The sequence below is a fragment of the Gracilinanus agilis genome, chromosome 6, assembly GCF_016433145.1.
Source record: "Gracilinanus agilis isolate LMUSP501 chromosome 6, AgileGrace, whole genome shotgun sequence".
NCBI lineage: Eukaryota > Metazoa > Chordata > Mammalia > Didelphimorphia > Didelphidae > Gracilinanus > Gracilinanus agilis.
In genome coordinates, this window is record NC_058135.1 from 215,980,901 (window position 1) to 215,998,868 (window position 17,968).

Here is a 17,968-nt window from a genome sequence, read left to right on the forward strand (position 1 = left end):
CACAAACCATATTTTAGAGCAGCCCACATCATCACGGTCATATAATTGAATTAATGATGCAGAGGAGGCAAGATTTCACAACTCGTTGTTAGTATAGCATTTGATAAGGGTAGAGGAAATACTGCCTCCAAAAAGGCATCTCCAATTCATATGTCAAAATCATACAAAATTCCTTGAAAGAGATAATTTTCTTTTTTTCTTTTTTCTTTTTTATTCATTAATAGATGATTTTCTTCAGCAACCCTCTGAAGATTATTATCATGCGATTCATTAAACAGGGAGATGTATGCTTGCTAAATGCTTTTGCAACTGTTATGGAAGATGCCAAGCTAGGAGTCCAAATGGAGAGGGGGATTCCCTATAGTTTATGTCCACCAGATGCTTGAATATGTGTATGGATCTGTGCTGATTGCATCAGAAAGTCAGAACCTGGTAAATTTCCTAAATGAGAGTTGCCGTCATTCAACTCAATTCAGCCCAGCTATTAACAAAGGAAAAACCAAGTGGATGAAGTATACTATTATCCAGATTACGATAAGGAGGATCACGGACGACTGATAGCTAACTGGCCCAGCAGTAGATACAGACCTTGGAGAGATCCTCCAATTAGACAGTAATGTGAGCCCAAAGGAAGAGGTCAGGCTTGGAATTATATAATGATCCAGTCCTCTCCCTGAAACAAGGGAGCCCCTCTTAACATCAGTATGCTTCTGGTGATGATGCTATACTGCTCTGAATTAGTCATGGTATTGCATAGTCCATGAAGAATTCAAGTTAGAGGGCATCGAAAGGCCATACGTTTTGGACATCTTAGTTTCCTCACTTGTAGAATTAGAGACTTGATGGTCTTTATTCTTCCTTCCAGCTGTAACATTCTTGCTCTAATAGACTTTGTTCTGTATTCTTCCACTGAAATTTAAAGTGTTTGCAAAGCACATGCCATGCCCCCAAAACACCTGTCCCCAGTCATTCTACCCCATAACCTAGTTTTTCTCACCATAAGTTTCCTTCCTTTTGGAACAAGAAGGTGGAAGTCACATGGAGGCGTGACTATTCATATTTGTTATAGTTTTATTTTTTCTTGCCTTTCCAAGGTAAGATGGGGAGGGGAAGGTAAGAGACAATGGAGAGAATTCAGAATTGAAAATAAAAGTGAATTAAAAAAAGAAACAACTTATTATTGGTCTTAGTAGCAACCTTGAGACAGAAGGGTAAGAACAAGGCAAATAGGATTAAATGACTTGCCCAGCTAGGACAGCACAGAGCTAGGAAGTGCCTGAGGCTAGATTTGAACCCAGGTCCTCCTGATGCCAGACCTTGTCCTCTATCCACTCCAGTTTCCTTTATCATTTAGCACAGGTCAGGTTGGCCTTGCTGCATGGAAAACCATATAGGTTAGATTTTACCCTTTTCCCACCGTTCCCCAGTACCCATAAGGGGATTGAGAGCTGTCTAGGTTCTCTGTAAATGGCTACAAAACCCAATGATGATGTTTCTTCAAGTTAAAGGGGATGTTTCCTACAACCCAGTTTTATTTAACCACTAATAGTCCTATTAGCTTTGACAAAGGAATATTTATTTCAAAAGGGTACAATCATGAACATACAAACTTACTCCCTATCAAGACATGTTAGACATAATACTCCTCTCCCTTCAAACCACCTTAGTCCTTGGGGAAGGCAAAAGGATTATTATGTTCCTTGCCTATCTCCATTCCCATAGAACACAGTCCCAGGTCCAAATCCCAAATCCCACTAGGTTCTCTGGCTTCCCTGGGTTTCCATGCCAGTCTAACTGGCTACATCATCCTGCTTGCAATCCTGACTCCAAGGTTGCTAGGGATCTAACTCTGAGTCCATGGGGATTGCCTCTGGCACCTGAAACTAAGGAAAATAAACAACACAGAACAGAAACAAATATGTCTTGGAGTCAGAGTAAAAGAGAGAGTATAGGCAAAGGAATGTCCTTTCCCTCTCTCTGGTTCAGTTCATGGGGTGTTCACTGGGGGTAAACTAGGATCTTTTCCTTTTGGGCATGAAAGAAGAGATTCAGAGAAAGAACATGATAGTGAAGAGAACTAATAGCTCATTTTCACCAGTTTTAAGGACACACACAGTCCACCAAAAGAGGTTACTCCCACCCAACTAGTACAGGATGCAGTAGCCTCCATATTGGGCAAACTGAGCATGTTCAAAAGATCCCACCCCCAAGAACATCTTCATGTTAGGAGAGCAAGGCATGTCCAGAGAAGTTCAGGTTATATTTATAAGTTGTTTTTTTTTTTCTTACTGGGTAGAGGAGTGAGGAAGAAGAATTTAAATTTCAGTGGAAGAATATAGAACAAAGTCTATTAGAGCAAGAATGTTACAGCTGGAAGGAAAAGTAAAGACCATCAAAGAGAAATTGGAAATGAAAATGAAACAAAATTGAATCGAATTACAAAAAAAATAGAGATGAGTTCTAGTTTCTTATTCCCAAATCCAGTGCCTTTGCTCAATATCATATTTGGCTTCATTTTATAATCCTAGAAATGATGTGAAGTTGCAGTGGAACTGGTCCTAGAAATGGAGAAATTTGAAATTCAAGCCCTGTTTCTCATGGTACTGGTTGTGTGACTCTAGGAAAGTTTATTAAGCTCTCATTAATCCAAACAATTCTATAAGATTAGAAGAAGCTGGGAACTGCCCATCTGCCTTGTTCTTTACCAGGAGCTCCCCAGACTAATGGGACTGCAGACACATTCCCTTCTTCCTCATCAAAACAAAACAAACAAAAAGCAAAAAAGTCTTGACCACATAGTTGTCAAGGTTGTCTTTGAAAACAAGTCCGACTAGACAGCCTGTATTAATTTATTGTCTCCAATATGTAAACTATCAAAGTTAGAAAAAATTATCTTCTCACTCCATTCTCCAAATCCAGGCTAAATGGACAGGGACCTTGTTGTTGTGAGCCTTGGCATATGTGATCATATAATGACTCCTCATGGGTATTTGAAGAGCAGTGAGAGCAGTGAAGTGAGCAATTCTCGGTCGCTTGTTTTTTAGTTGTTTCCGTCACGTCTGACTCTCTGTAATCCAAATTTAGGGTTTCTTGGCAGAGATGCTAGAGTGGTTTGCCATTTCTTTCTCCAGCTCATTTTACAGATGAGGAAACTGATACAAACAGGGTTAAGTGCCTTGCTCAGCATCACACAGTTGAGATGTTGGAGACCAGACTTGAACTCAGGAAGAGAAATTCCTTCCAAGCCCAGTGCTCTATCCGCTGTGCTGCCCTTTTCTCTCTGCCTTAGATTCCACATATTCCTATGTCTCTCACCTAATTTCCAGTCTTTACAGAGACCTAGAAGGAGTGGATCAGGTGCTCATCCCTACCTCTGACACTACCTGAGTTATTTTGGAAAATTCCCGTCACATTTCTGCTTCTCAGTTTTCCTCTCTATAAAATGGGGGGCTTAGACTAGATCTACCCTCAGAGGATCCCTCCAACTGTAATACTGTGACTCAGTGATTCTATGACCCCTTAAAGAAAGGGGAAAGGGATTGGTTCAGTCATAACCTTTTGGAAGCTATCTAATAGCTCCAGGAGTCTGGGAGGTGCACAGTTTAGGTGAGAATGAATTAATCTGGGAACCGTCTGTCTGCCAGCTCATGACTGCTCCAACTAGCATCTCTGAGCATTCTTTTTTTATACCAATTTTCAAAAGAATAAATTCTCACAAAACATAATGGGGTTTTACAGCTGCACAGACATGCCAAGGTTACAGAATTATGTCTGGATTGACATATGACTTATGAAATCTTCTCCCATGAAGATTAAGCCTGGATGAGACAAGATTCAAGGTTAGAAATGAGCCTCATTTTTTATCTAAAAGTTATTTCAGGGAAAAGCTTCTATACTTCAAAAGATATCTTTCACGAATGAGCCTTTAACATTATGGGGTGGAAAGTACCTGACTGGATGTGAAGAGTGTCTAACTGCCTGCTTTTGACCTTGGGTTGTCTGAGAACACATACAGGGCCAAGGCAGCTTTTTGCTAATTTCTACTCTTTTCATCTTGGGGAAAAACTGTTAACTCCTCAACTGCTGGTTTACTCTAGAGTACTTAAATACTTTCTATAAAACTTAAGGCTGACTTAGAGAATTAAATTGATATGTTTTCAGTAATTAAAGGAGCCATAGAGAGGGGTCAGAGGTTTTTATCTTAGATAAGCCATCCACCACCTGACCCGAACCTTCAGGTCAAACAAGTCAATATATGTCCCTGTCAGCTATATTGACCCTGATGGGGTCCAGATAAAAATACCTATTAGAGACCCCGTTTCTCTCAATGGCTTCCAAAAATAACAAGTTTGTTTGGGGGCAGAAATAATCCCAGAGGATTTTTGACTGACATCAAATTAGTTCTTTCTTATTCAGCTAACCATCTAGGTGGCTCATTGGATACAATGCAAGACCTGGAGTCAGAAGAGATGAGCTTAAATCTTACCCCAGACCCTGAGTAGCAGTGAGACTAGGCAAACAACCTAATAGCTATCTGCCTTAGTTTCCTCATCTGTAAAATTGGTGTAATAATATCATCTACTCCCAAGGCTTGTTTTGAGGATCAATTGAGATGTTTGTAAAGTCTTTTGCAAACTTTAAAGTTCCATATGTTGTCATTGTTCAGCTATTCAAAAATGTCCAACTCATCCTGAACCTGTGTGCTATGGCACACCAATACTATTCATGGGATCTTCTTTCTTTTTCTTCCTTTCTCTTTCTTTCTCTCTTCCTTTCTCTCTCTCTCTCTCTCTCTCTCTCTCTCTCTCTCTCTCTCTCTCTCTCTCTCTCTCTTTCTTTCTTCGTTTCTTTCTTAAAAATCTATACTTTCTATCTTTGAATCAATACTATGTATTGTTTCTAAGGCAGAAGAGTGGTAAGGGCTAGGCAATGAGGGTTAAGTGACTTGCCCAGGGTCACATAGTTGGGAAGTGTCTGAGACCAGGTTTAAACCTAGGACCTCCCATCTCTAGGGCTAGATCTCTACTCTATCCAATTAGCTACCAAGCTGCCCCCTCCATGGGATTTTCTTGTCAAAGATAGTGATTTGTGACTTCCTTCTCCAAAAACTATATGCATGCTAGCTACTATCCACCATTATTTTTTAAATGATAGTACTAGGTACAAAGATTCCATCAAGTTGCATTATTATTTGTCTCTTTTAGCCCAGGCTCTTGTGTAAGGTAAGAGCTTTAAAAAAAGAGGTGTTGAGTTGTATCTCCAGGATCTGTTCAAATAAGACAATTCTCTGTTTGAATGAATTATGGTTGTTTGTTATTATATCAGGGACCAGGAAGAAATCCATCATCCCTTGTTTAGTAGAAACCAGTACTCCCCTAGGTATCCTCCTCAGTCTGCCATATTCCTAGGAGACATCACACACAGAATTAGAATTTCAGACTCTTAGATCTGGAAGAGACCACAGAGAAAGGGGTATAGTCCATCCACTACCTAAGGAGGAATCCCTTCATCAGCATAGCTTGACATACAATCATCTAATATTTAAGTCTATGCCTGTACCAAAATCTACCTAATAAATAAATCATTCAACATCATACACAGTAACAGCAATATTGTGGAATGAACAACTCTGACAGACTTGGCTACTCTGATCAATATGATGATCTGGGACAATTCTGAGGGACTTGTGTCAAAGGATGTTATCCATCTCCAGAGAAAGAACTAATGGAGTTAGAATTCAGATCAAAGCATATGATTTTTCATATTAGTTTATTTGGGTTTTTATTTGGGGTTTTTGGTTTTTTATGAGTATTCTTTTACAAAAAATAACAATGTAAAAATATGTTTTGTGTGATAATACACGTATAGCCCAGACTGAATTGCTTGCCAGTTCTGGGAAGGGGAAGGGAGGGGAGAGAGAGGAACAATTTGGATCCTATCATTTCAGAAAACTTATGTGGGAAATTATTACATATAATTGGGAAAATAAAATATCTACAAAAAAATAAATAAATTGTTTGAGACATATTAGACATATGAACAAATCATGGATGAAATGAAAATTTGAACTACTCCTAAGGTCATGAGCACTAAATAGATACATGAACATTTCATGTTCAGTATATCAGTATATGGTAGAGCCAGGATACAGAGTCAGGCCATTTGACTCCAAGTCTAGTGATGCTTTTTTCCTATGCTATTCCTCTCCTTCCGCCCAAGAAAAATTTTTAAATGAGTCGATTTCCTTTTAAGGAATTGAGGCCTGAAACCCATTCTTGATGAACCATCCAAAGGAGAGAGGCAATAACAGTGAAGGGAATAGAAAGACTGCCTCAGAAACAGTAAGACCTGAGTTCAAGATCTCTTCTGGCTAAGGGACTCTTGGGTAAGTCAATTAAATTCAAATTGTCTTAGGACAACTCTCTAAGACTATAGTTACAGAGAAGGTGACCAATAACATCAGGATAAGGAATTCCATATATCAGTGAAAGCATATATCTCAACTCTCTGAAACATGGACAGCTAGGTAGCACAGTAAATAGAATACGAGACCTGGAATCAGGAGGACCTTGGTTCCACGTTGGCCTCAGATACTTCTTTCCTATGTGACTCTGGGCAAATCACTTAACTCCAATTGCCTAGCCCTTAGGGCTCTTCTGCCTTAGAACTGATACTAGGAGAGAAGGTAAAGGTTTTAAAAAAAATGAAACATGAAGATAAAGCCAAGATATAATTTATTAAAATATCTAAATAGTTGTATCAATTTGTCTACTTACCTTAGTTCTCATTATCCACCAACTTATTAAATAGAGGTAGCAATCTGAATTCTCCAGAAATCCACACCCACAGGCCAGAAATACATTCTCAAATTTCCAGAGAAGTCACACTCAATTTCCTTTACATATTAATGAATCAATACCTCAATGACACATGTACTCACTCTCCTTCCCTCCTTAGGTTTCACATGGTTTTCAAACAAACCCTAATTCTCCATCCATTACATGTTCAAACATCTCTCCATACTTGGTCATGAACACCCAGGGGCCAGCTTCTGCTAAATCATTCTCCACTGTGAAGATGGGATTAACTCTCCCCTGCCCATTTTTAGATTTAATAAAGACCATTCCTTTCATCACTTCCTGTGCCTTCTTCCCACTTTACATGTACCAATTATAGCTAAAGCTTTGCTTAGGACTACCCTGGAGAAGTCAGTTGATCCCAATTCATCATCTACTTTTCACACACCATGGGTCAAAGACCTCCCCCACTTAAGGATAGGTGGGGTGTTTACACTTCTAGTGATTAAATCTAAAAATGGCCAGGGGAGAGTTAATCCCATCTTTATACCACCAAAGATCAGAATCAGGAAATTGATTGGCCTTCCCACTACTAAAAGGCATCTGGAAACCTTTTTTGTCTTAGGGCGTTGCTGCCCTCTTATTGTTCAGCCTTCATTTTCAAAGAGGACCATTTACATCATGAAGTCATGACTGGGCCTGTGCATAAATTAGATTTAAGTAAGATAGAGTTGTACAAAGTTATCAGCTTCACTCTCTCTCCCAGGGTCATTGAAGTCCAGTGTCATGGGCCTACTTTTTGAGCTGAATGCTGCCAGAATGTTTTTATGTTCTACTTCTCTGTGTTTTATCACTTTTACTAGACAGAAAGCTGTCTGAAGGCAGGGAGTTTGCTTTACTGATCTTTGCATCCCCCATAGCAATGGACACAGGGCTCTTCTGTGATGATTTTCTTTTTTAAACAATAAAACAAATTCCAAACCCTGTGGTTTTAGGTTTTCACCTCTGTGCTATTTCATATCCTAGTTTGGAGAGTTAGATGACTTCCTACTACAGAGTTTCTAGTCTCATTAGGATCAGGAAGTTTAATCACAAATTAAAGCTAAAAGAGGCCTTGGAGAGCATCAAGTATTAATCCACACCCCTCATTTAAAAATGGGGAACACAAAGCCTAGACAGGTAAAGGGATTGCCCAAAGTTACCCTGGTTATAAGCAAAAGACTAAGGAAAACGAGGTCTTTTGATTCCAAATTCGGTACTTTTTAAATTTTATTTTTTTGAATGCCAAAGTATAGAAAGCTTAGTAGAAAACATATTGCACATGTCTGAACCATTACCAAGAGCTCTCTTAACTCAAGAGCTGTCTGGTCATATAAAAACAAGCGAAATTGCTTTCCCAGCTAAGTTAGAGACCTATCAGGGATGACAATGATAGAGAGATGTTTACTTTGACATCCATTAAAACATAATTAGGATATGAAAAATTAAACAAAATATTCTTACTTGGCAATATATATAGTAGACTTTAAGGGTCATCAGGGAAGGATAGAACTTAACTTTCCTTTTTTTGTTTCAAAGATTTCAACACTTAATTATATGCCCATCATCTGATTTTATCTGACATGGGTAATATTTCAGCAATGTTAAGCAGTTCACAGTGGAGTGAGTAACACAAAGAGATCTTCTTGTGTTCAGGCCAGAACTCAGCTAGCTTCTTTCCCACGACACTTTCTAACTCAGAAAGTAGGACTTGTTATTTGGCTACAAGATGGCCCCATTTCTCCAACTGTCCGAGCAGGCACATTCATTCTTTTAAGACACAGTTGTCACACAGTGGTCCAACTCTGTACACAGTTAAGTGCCCAGTAAATGATTATAGCATGAATTCATTCATTACGCGGCATCCTAGTGTAGTGTTATGAATTTCTTTCTTTTTTTAAATTTTAATTTCTTTATTAATATAATTTATTTCTCGGTATCAGCCCTATTTTCTCCTTCCTACATCATAAAAGGCATCATCTGGCAAATAGAGATAGATAGATACATCAATAGATAGACAGAAAGACAGACAGAGACAGACAGATAGATAGATAGACACGGACAAAGAGATTATGTCTTTCATGTTTCCACTTCTCAGTTCATTCTCTAGAGGTGATTGTTCACGAGATATTTATCAAATATTAAATCTGTAGCTGAATATCATGTTCTCTTGGCCTACTCATTTTACTCTTCATCATCTCATGTAGTTCTTTCTAAGTTTTAAAAAAATTAATCTGCCCATTGTTTCTTATGACACAATAGTGTGTACAGCATGCGTCACATATGCCACAATTTGTTTAGCTATTCCCCAACTGATGGACATCCCCTCGATTTCCACTTCTTTACCACCACAAGGAGGACTGCTAAAAATACTTTGGAACATATAGATACTTCTCCTTTTCCCCTGATCTCCTTGGAAAATAGACCCAGTAATAGAGCATAAGCAGTTTTATAGCTCTCTGGATGTAATTCCAATTTGCTCACATTTTAGCCAATCTGATGGTTACAAGATGATAACTCAAAATTGTGAGAAAAGATAACTGAGGGACCAAATCATAGAAAACTATGAATTGCATTAGAAAAAGTCTAGGTTTTATTCTGTGGATAATGAAGGGACAACTAGCTGACTCAGTGGATAGATAGAATGCTAGGCCTGGAGTCAGAAAGACCTGAATTTAAATCTGGCCTCAGACACTTCTTGGCTGTATGATCCTTTGGGCAAGTCATTTAACTTCTGATTACCTAAAAAAATAAATTCTTTGGATCCATTGGAGAAGGAAATTGCAAACCACTCTAGTATCCTTGCCAAGAACACACCATGGATAGTTATCGTTCAGAAAGAGACAGACAAAACTGCACCACTGAACGACACAATGAGGTACCAATGAAGTTTTTTGAGGAAGGGGTTGATGGGAGCAGAGCTTTAATACTATAATAAGTATCTTTAAGCTTTTTTTTTTTTGACCCTTACCTTCCATCTTGGAGTCAATACTGTGTATTGGCTCCAAGGCAGAAGAGTGGTAAGGGCTAGGCGATGGGGGTTAAGTGACTTGCCCAGGGTCACACAGCTGGGAAGTGTCTGAGGCCAGATTTGAACCTAGGACCTCCCATCTCTAGGATTGGATCTTAATCCACTGAGCTACCCAGCTGCCCCCTCCTTAAGCTTTTAAAACAGCCTGACAACACATTAGGGTCACTCAATCTGGATTTATCAAATGTCCCCCCAAAATAGTAGAGAAGACAAGTAGAAATAAGACTCCTGTCTGTCAGGGGTTGGCAGTCAGAATTAGTCACTTGACAAGTAGCCGAATTTTAGAGATGTTTGGGAAGATCTCTCTTCTCCCTAAAATCTCCAACCTGTTTCCTGGTTGCATTCCACTAATACCTGTCAGGGTCCCTTGACTTCTGATGCACACTTACCTAACAGACTAGGCAAAGGCTCAAAAGGTGTTAAGGACAGTCATCATGACCCTTTGGTTTGCAGGAAGTCCAAAGCACAACTTGGACCACATGGATTTCACACACAGACACACAGACACACAGACAGACAGACAGATAGACCACACACACACACACACACACACACACACACACACACACACACACACGAATATAGACCCAAACAGAGGGAAAGTCACCTACATACCAAAGACTCCCTAGAAATTCACTGTTTTGCCACCAAGAGGGGTCACCTGGTTCTCTTGCTCTCCCCTTTTTCAACACACAGAACTCTGAAACAGCAGAACCATTGAATCTCAGAACTGAAAGGAAGCTCTGAAGTCAACTAATTCAATTCATACCTGAATAGAAGAAAGAGCAATGGTAAGATCCCAGCTTGAAGTTCTCATTCTTTCTCTTTTTATCTCCTATTTCAGGTAGCCTCAGAGTAAGAGAAAGACTGATGACCTCATTAGAATTATTGGGAGCAACTGCTTCCTTCCTGGCCCCACAGCTCCCTTACTTTGCTTCTGTGATCAAGATAACAGATTCAGCCATTCATTCCACAATTTGAGCTAAGGCTGAAAATATAAATTGCCAGAATATTTGTGGAAAGGGAAGATAGTGATTTAAACTTATTTATTTTTTAAAAATCCCTTACCTTCTGTCTTAGAATCAATACTAAGTGTTGGTTCCAAGGCAAAAGATTGGTAAGGGCTGGGAATTGGAGTTAAGTGACTTGCCCAGAGTCACACAGCCAGGAATTGTCTGAGGTCAGATTTGAACCCAGGATTTCCTGTCTCTAGGCTCTCTATCCATTGAGCCACCTAGCTGCCCAATGTAATTTGGCCTCTTCATGTTAACTTTAGAAACACACACATTTGCTTCTTGGCTAAAAAAAAAAAACAAAAACAGATTTTTCAAAAGAAACAGGATGATAATGGGTACCTGGGAGGGCCAGGCAGGTACTATGGAAAGGATCTGAGATCTGATATGAATTAGCTGGTCGCATTGGAGACCAAGCTGATTTAATTAATATCTTTTCCCAAGACTAGTCCTGACTTGTGGTAATAGATGGAAAATCTGGACTGGAAGTCAAGAAACTGAATATTATTCTTAGCTCCGTTACTAATTCTGTTGTCACAAGATCAGAGGAGACCCAACTTGCCTCATTTGGAAACTTAGGCCAGCGGGGAGACATCACTTGCCAGAGGCCATTTAGGTTGACAGAGCCCAGAGTTGAACTTACTTCTGGGGCTGGAGGTAGAGAATGCTATTGAGAGCAAGTCATAAGCCCAGTCCCTACCTCAAGATCTTACAAAAGTCACAAATAAATCATAATTCACAGGCCTTGAAGTCATTTTACTCCTCTGGACCTCAGTTCCCCTCAATTGTAAAATGAAGGGGCTGGATTAGATTCTGGCTTTTAAGTTTTCTCCCAACTCTGGCATTTTATATTCAAAAGCCCTTGTCCGCTCTAATTGTCTACAATTTAATAGACTAGCTTGTGTCGGTAACAGATTACAGAGATTAACATAAAACTGTGGAGATGAAAATGACTCTGAAGACCATCATTATTTAACCCTGACCTTATTCAAATGTTTCAGTTCTGAGCTGGATTTAGTACCTGTGTATGCATTCTAAGTGACACACGGAATAGAGTACTGAGCCTAGAATCAGGAAGACTCACTTTCCTTAGTTTAAATCTGGCCTCAGACACACTTATTGGTTGTATGACCCTGGGAAAGTCCCTTAAGCCTGTTGGTCTCATCTATAAAATGAGCTGGAGAAGGAAATGGCAAACCTCTCTATCATCTTTGCCAAGAAAATACCAAATGAGGGGCAGCTGGGTGGCTCAGTGGATTGAGAACTAGACCTAGAGATGGGAGGTCCTAGGTTCAAATTTGGCCTCAGACACTTCCCAGCTGTGTGACCCTGGGCAAGTCACTTGACCCCCATTGTCTAGCCCTTACCACCCTTTTGCCCTGGAACCAATACGTAGTATTGATTCCAAGATGGAAGGTCAGGGTTTAAAAAAAAAGAAAATCCTAAATGAGGTCACAAAGAATCCAAGATAACTAAACAGCTACCATCACACCACATACATCCACATATGTGTGTATGTGTGTGTATATATATATATATTTTTCATATATATATATATATATTTATAATGGACATGACCCATGTGAGAATTTATTTTGCTTGACTATATATGTTTGGAACAGGCTTTGTTTGTCTCGTTTTCTCAGTGAGTGGGTAGAGAAGGGAGGTGGGAGAGAGAGAGAAGATGGATCCATGAAAACAAAAATTAATTTTGAAACAAAAAAAAATCAGAGAACTGAACTGGGGTGGGGGAAGAGCACTGAGCAATTAAGTGATTTGTCTAGGATAACAAAGGCAGGATGTCAGAGTTGGGATTTGAACTCTTCTTCCTGACATTATGACCAGCCAATGACACACTTGCCTTGTACAAAGGAGAAGTTTAATATATGACTGTTGAATGAACAAATGCCTATAGTTTCAAGTCTCTAACAGAGTGTGGTCTAATGGAAAGAATAATTAGTTTCAAGGCAAAAGACCCAAGTTTTAATCCTGACACTGAAACTACCTCTGTGACCTGGGAAGAATCTTTTTTTTCTCTTTCAATTTTATTTGTATATTAAAAGATTAGGAAAAGATGGGAGTGGAATGCAAACTGGGTGGCTTTGTAGATAGCCACACTTACAGATGGGAGGTCTTGGGTTCAAATGTGGCCCCAGACACTTAGCTATGTAACCTTGTACAAATCACTTAATCCCAATTGCCTAGCCCTTACGCTCTTCTGCCTTTGATCTGTACTTGGTATCAATTCTAAAGCACAAGATAAAGGCTTAAAAAAAAAAAAGGAAAAGATAGAAACTTTCAAGGCTAAAACTCTGCAACCTTGATCTCAAATTTTTGTCCTATACTGGATTAAAAATAACAACAACAATAATAATACTGTTCCAGTATGTAAACCATTGCCAGGGGGAAGAAACTTTTTTGGTTATATGCAAAAACTTTGGGGGGGGGGGGTCATAAAAAGTAGATAGGGATAGTTAATATGCAGTTGAAAAAATTATAATGTTCTCATGTGGGTTGAACTTTTTAACTGGATCCTTTGAAGAATGTGCAAATTAAGCATTAAAGAGGGTCAAGATCTTGTTTCAGAAAATAATAAGCACAATCACATTGTTATAGCTCTTCTCACTTTACAAAGAAGTTATCTCAAAGCTTCAGTTGTGTCATCATGAGGGGGTTGGGCGTGATCACCTCTAGGATCCCTTCTATCTCCCAAATCTATGATCATATAAACTTCATGAGGGACATGTCACAAGCATGATTATCCCCATTTTGCAAAAGTCCACTGAAATGGACAAATGGGGGTCTGGAGAAATTTGGTGATATCCAAAGTCCCTCAGCTAGGTGGATAAAAATAGGACTTAAGTCCAATCTTCTGACTTCTGGTCCTTACTACTGTCCCGCACACTACTACTCTTGACTATATTTGACATAGAAAGAAAATGAGGCTGAAATAGCATGATTTGCTATGAGCAGTGTAGCAAATAATTCCTTCCTCCCTTCCCTTTAGGGATTGGCCTTTGAGATTCTCAGCCTATTTCCAATCTCCCGAATTTCTTTGGGGCGTGTATATTGGAGATGACTGATGGGGGATCATCTCTAAGCTGAGGAAGTTCAGAGGATGGCCAAGGTTCCCAACTATAGGATCCTTGTGAAGATATCGCTTGGACCAGGGAATAAGAGGGGAAGAAGGTAGTCCTTTTAGCACTCTACATTGAGGTCTTAGATCTCTGTGCAAAAGGAGGATTCTAAAAACATATTCCTCAGAGGTTCTTTCAGCCCATGGGCTTGACCTTCTTCTGAGGGCATTCCCAAGGTCAGTCTTGCACTAGCTGACATTGTGGTACAGGAGAACCAAACCACTGGTTTGGGAGGTCGAAGTCCAAGATTAGATTCCTAGGCTTGGCTACTTACTTTGTGTGTAAACTTAGGACAGTCTCACTCTGGGCCTCAGTTTCCTTACCTGTAAGTGGATTTAATTGACTGATGTCTAGTACTCTCTGAAGGTTGAAATCTTATCATCTTGTCACTCTCTAGGCTAGCACTTTTAACTTGGGGTCTCCTAGGGCTCATGAACTTGCACGAGAAAAAAATTCCTTTTGTTTTTACTAACCTCTACCTAAAAGTTAGTGTTTCCTTCTGGTATGAACTTTAAAAATATTATTATGAGAAGGGCTCTGTAGGCTTCATCATACTGATGAGAGGGGTCCATGACTCAAAATAAGCCAAGAACCCTTGTCTCCATAAAACTAGCACTATCCTGACACAAGCAGCAGTATGGGAATAGGGAGAAAAATGTATCATGCTTGATATATACTTCCTGGGGTGCCAGGACATTGGGGGATCTTGTGAAGAAATGGCAGGTCAACAAATTTGTCAAAGACATCCCCATCAGCATAGGAGAGTGCTTTCCAGGGATGTAAGCATGGCATCTGCTTGAAATGCCTTTCTTTTTGTCTTTTGTCTGCAATAAGATTAGAAGTTGTAAGATTTAGCACAAAATCAGAGAATATTAGAGCTGGAAGAACTCTTAGAATGGAGACTATGAGAGGTAGAGGAGCCTTAGGATATAAAATGTTAAAGCTAAAATATAGAATATCAGAATTAGAGACCTTAGAACAGAGACTCAAAAATAGGACTAGGACACAAAAATGTTAGAGTTGAAAGGGGACCTTCAGACGTAAAATATCAGAGCTGAAGGGTACCTTAGAACATAAAATGTTAGAGCTGGAGTAGAGCTTAAGGATTATTTTCCCTAATTCTTTCATATTACAAGTGGAGAAACTGAGGTCTAGAGAAAGGCAATAACTTGCTCAAGTCCACCACACAACTGATTTGAGGCAAAACGTATTACTGGATCTCCCCAGCTCTTTCCATTTGCAGTCCCATTTATTTGTCCACCATACTCCCTCTCTTTTACAAATAGAACCTGGAAAGTATATGGATACCATGAATACCCATTGAGGCTGGCAAACCCTAGAAGACCAGGATCTACTGGCAGCACAAAAGGCAGCATTTGTAACTTGATTTTCAGATAAGATTGTAAACTTGAGAACAAATAGAATCATCTCTTTTTATATTTCTGGCCTTTTTCTAGCTAATAAGCACTGAATACCTGATTCTTGAACAGAGCTGGTCAAACAGAATTAGCTTTCATTAATTTGTATCTTTGCACCTGCTCTTTTCTTTTCCTTTTTTAAAAAATATCCCCTTATCGTCTGTTTTACTTATTAAATATAGGTTCCAAGACAAGAGTGGTAAGGGTTAGGCAACTGGGGCTAAGTGACTTACCCAGGGTCACACAGCTAGGAGTATGTGAGCCCAAATTTGGACCCTGGACCTCCCATCTCCAGGCCTCCTACTCCATCCACAGAACCACCTAGATACCCTTTTCTCCTCTTTTCCACAGCAACCTCAACAAAGAAGACATCCAGTGAATCAGACCCCATACCGTTTGGAATTATACACATTTATATCACAACGCTTTTTACTTTATTGAGCAAAAATGTCTTTATTTTCCCAGGTGTCTGTAGGATCAGACAGAGCTCTGAGCCGAGGAGAAAAGACCTCCTTTCTGACTTCTCCATTCTCACCAGCTCATTCCAAGAGGTAAAGATGAACACTACAAGGCCTCTTCCATCCCTGGACATGTTGAATTAGTTTGAAGCAGTGCACATCGCAGGCAGTCACTTTAAGTAACCGCCAAAAGATTTAGAGTGAATGTAGACTAGGAACACAGACATTCCGGACATGAAAAATGCAGACCACAACAGAGAACTGGAAAATATACTTTGGATAACACATTTAGAGAATTACATAAAACTCCCGATTCACTGCATTTCCACCTTCTCCCCACCACTAGGCTTCCTCCCATGGACCATTAGCAATTTTATAGTCTTCTTTGCATCAAGAACCCAGTGCTCACATCCAGCACCTAGGAAGTGTTCCTCTAGCTTTGTCTTGCAAAAGCAAAACGTCCCTTCTCCCCGTTGTACACTGTGATTATGGAGGCATCCGGTCTGTCCAGAAACATGCGGGGATCGGGCCTGGGTTTGGTTTGGTTTTGAATGTGTCCACTGGGAGAGCTAGGCTTTCTAGTCTATTGATTGATTGATTGATTTGCTGAGCTCCTACAGGCCCCAGCTTTTGCTGTCAGAAGGCTAAGTGACCTTTATTAGGCTCACAAGATGAAGCCAGGGAAGGGGAGGAAAGAGTGGTGCCTTTAGAACACTTATGTACAAATCGCATTCTTTTATAGGGGGATGCCATTCACATCACCTGGAGGAAGTGTAGAAAAATTATATATAATATATATGTATATTTATATATATATATATATGTATAGGTATAAGTTAGCAACATTGAAATGACAGAAACTACATAGCTATGAACCCAGGAGGTATAAGGCTTCAGGATTTCTGTAGAACGGGAGGTTGAAATTAAGCTCTTTATATAGGTCATTTCAGTGTTTAGTATGCTATAACCAGCATGTCGATAGATTTTTTAATAAAATAAAAACTCTTGAATAATTAAAGATACCATTGAGAGGTGCATGTGCGTGTGTGTGTGCGTGAATGTGCATGTGATACCTCTAAACCATCGTAGCTCAATACCTCTAAATAGAACATGTCAAAGACTTTCCATTGGTTTCAGGGAGATTTGTCTTTTCCCCTAAAAAGAAACCCTTCACTTTCTTCAGCCGTGATTCTTAACTAAAAACACAAGTCCCTTGGATGTTCGAAAGTCTGTCTGTCTTTCCTTACATATGGCGGCATTCAAGGCTTCCTCCTCACTTCTGCCAGTTTAACACACTTTCTCAAAAGCCAACTAATGAGCTATCATTTCCCATGTCACAGCTATGTTTCCTCTTCCCCCCTCCCCTTTAGTGATCCCCTTCCCATTAAGTTATACAGAGGAATGGGTGACTTAAGGCTATTTGCTTTCTTTCATTCATTTTTTCCTTTAACCAGCTGGGGAGAAGAGTCAGTGGCTGATCCCCCAGATTCCAGAATGACCTCTGTTACAAAACTCTATAAGCTAAACTCTTTCTTTGATCACTTCCCCCCAACATGAACACAAAGAAGTAGGAGAATGGTGCGGGGCAGTAAGCGTGTACGATAGTTCTGGAACACTACTTTAGGTTGGGGTTTTTTTTGTTGTTGTTGTTGGGTTTTTCTTTTGCTGAACAAGCACATTTTTTCTCTTGGAGAGGTTAGAAAAGCAATGCCTTCTTCTTTAATTCATTCCTTTTCCAAAGGGCCAGGCGATCAAATTCTTCCATGGTCATCCCAAAGACTTCCTGGAACTCTTCAGGGGACAAGTGTCTCTTCAAAAGAAAATGCAAAACAATGTTAAAGCAACTTGGCAAAACATGCTATTTTTCCTTCATGTATTCAGTTTAGCATTGACCAAGAGCCAAAAGAAGCCTGTGCACATGCCCTTTGAACAAGGTGGGCTAGCTGGCATCTGTCCTTTGAGATAGATTTCTCCAAACACTTTTTTCTTTCTTTCCTTCCTTCTTTCCTTCCTTCCTTCCTTCCTTCCTTCCTTCCTTCCTTCCTTCCTTCCTTCCTTCCTTCCTTCCTTCCTTC

The 17,968-nt window shown here is 39.7% G+C and overlaps 1 protein-coding gene across 1 annotated transcript in view; it reads right to left on the bottom strand.

The window, feature by feature from the left end:
- Nucleotides 1-15,861: 15,861 nt before the first annotated feature.
- ABLIM2 (actin binding LIM protein family member 2) overlaps nt 15,862-17,968 on the bottom strand; it is a 242,968-nt gene continuing 240,861 nt past the window's right edge. Inside the window, exon 22 of the mRNA XM_044681548.1 lies at nt 15,862-17,703. Coding sequence (XP_044537483.1) covers nt 17,590-17,703 — 114 coding nt within the window. The 3' untranslated portion in view covers nt 15,862-17,589. The remainder of the gene's footprint in view (nt 17,704-17,968) is intronic.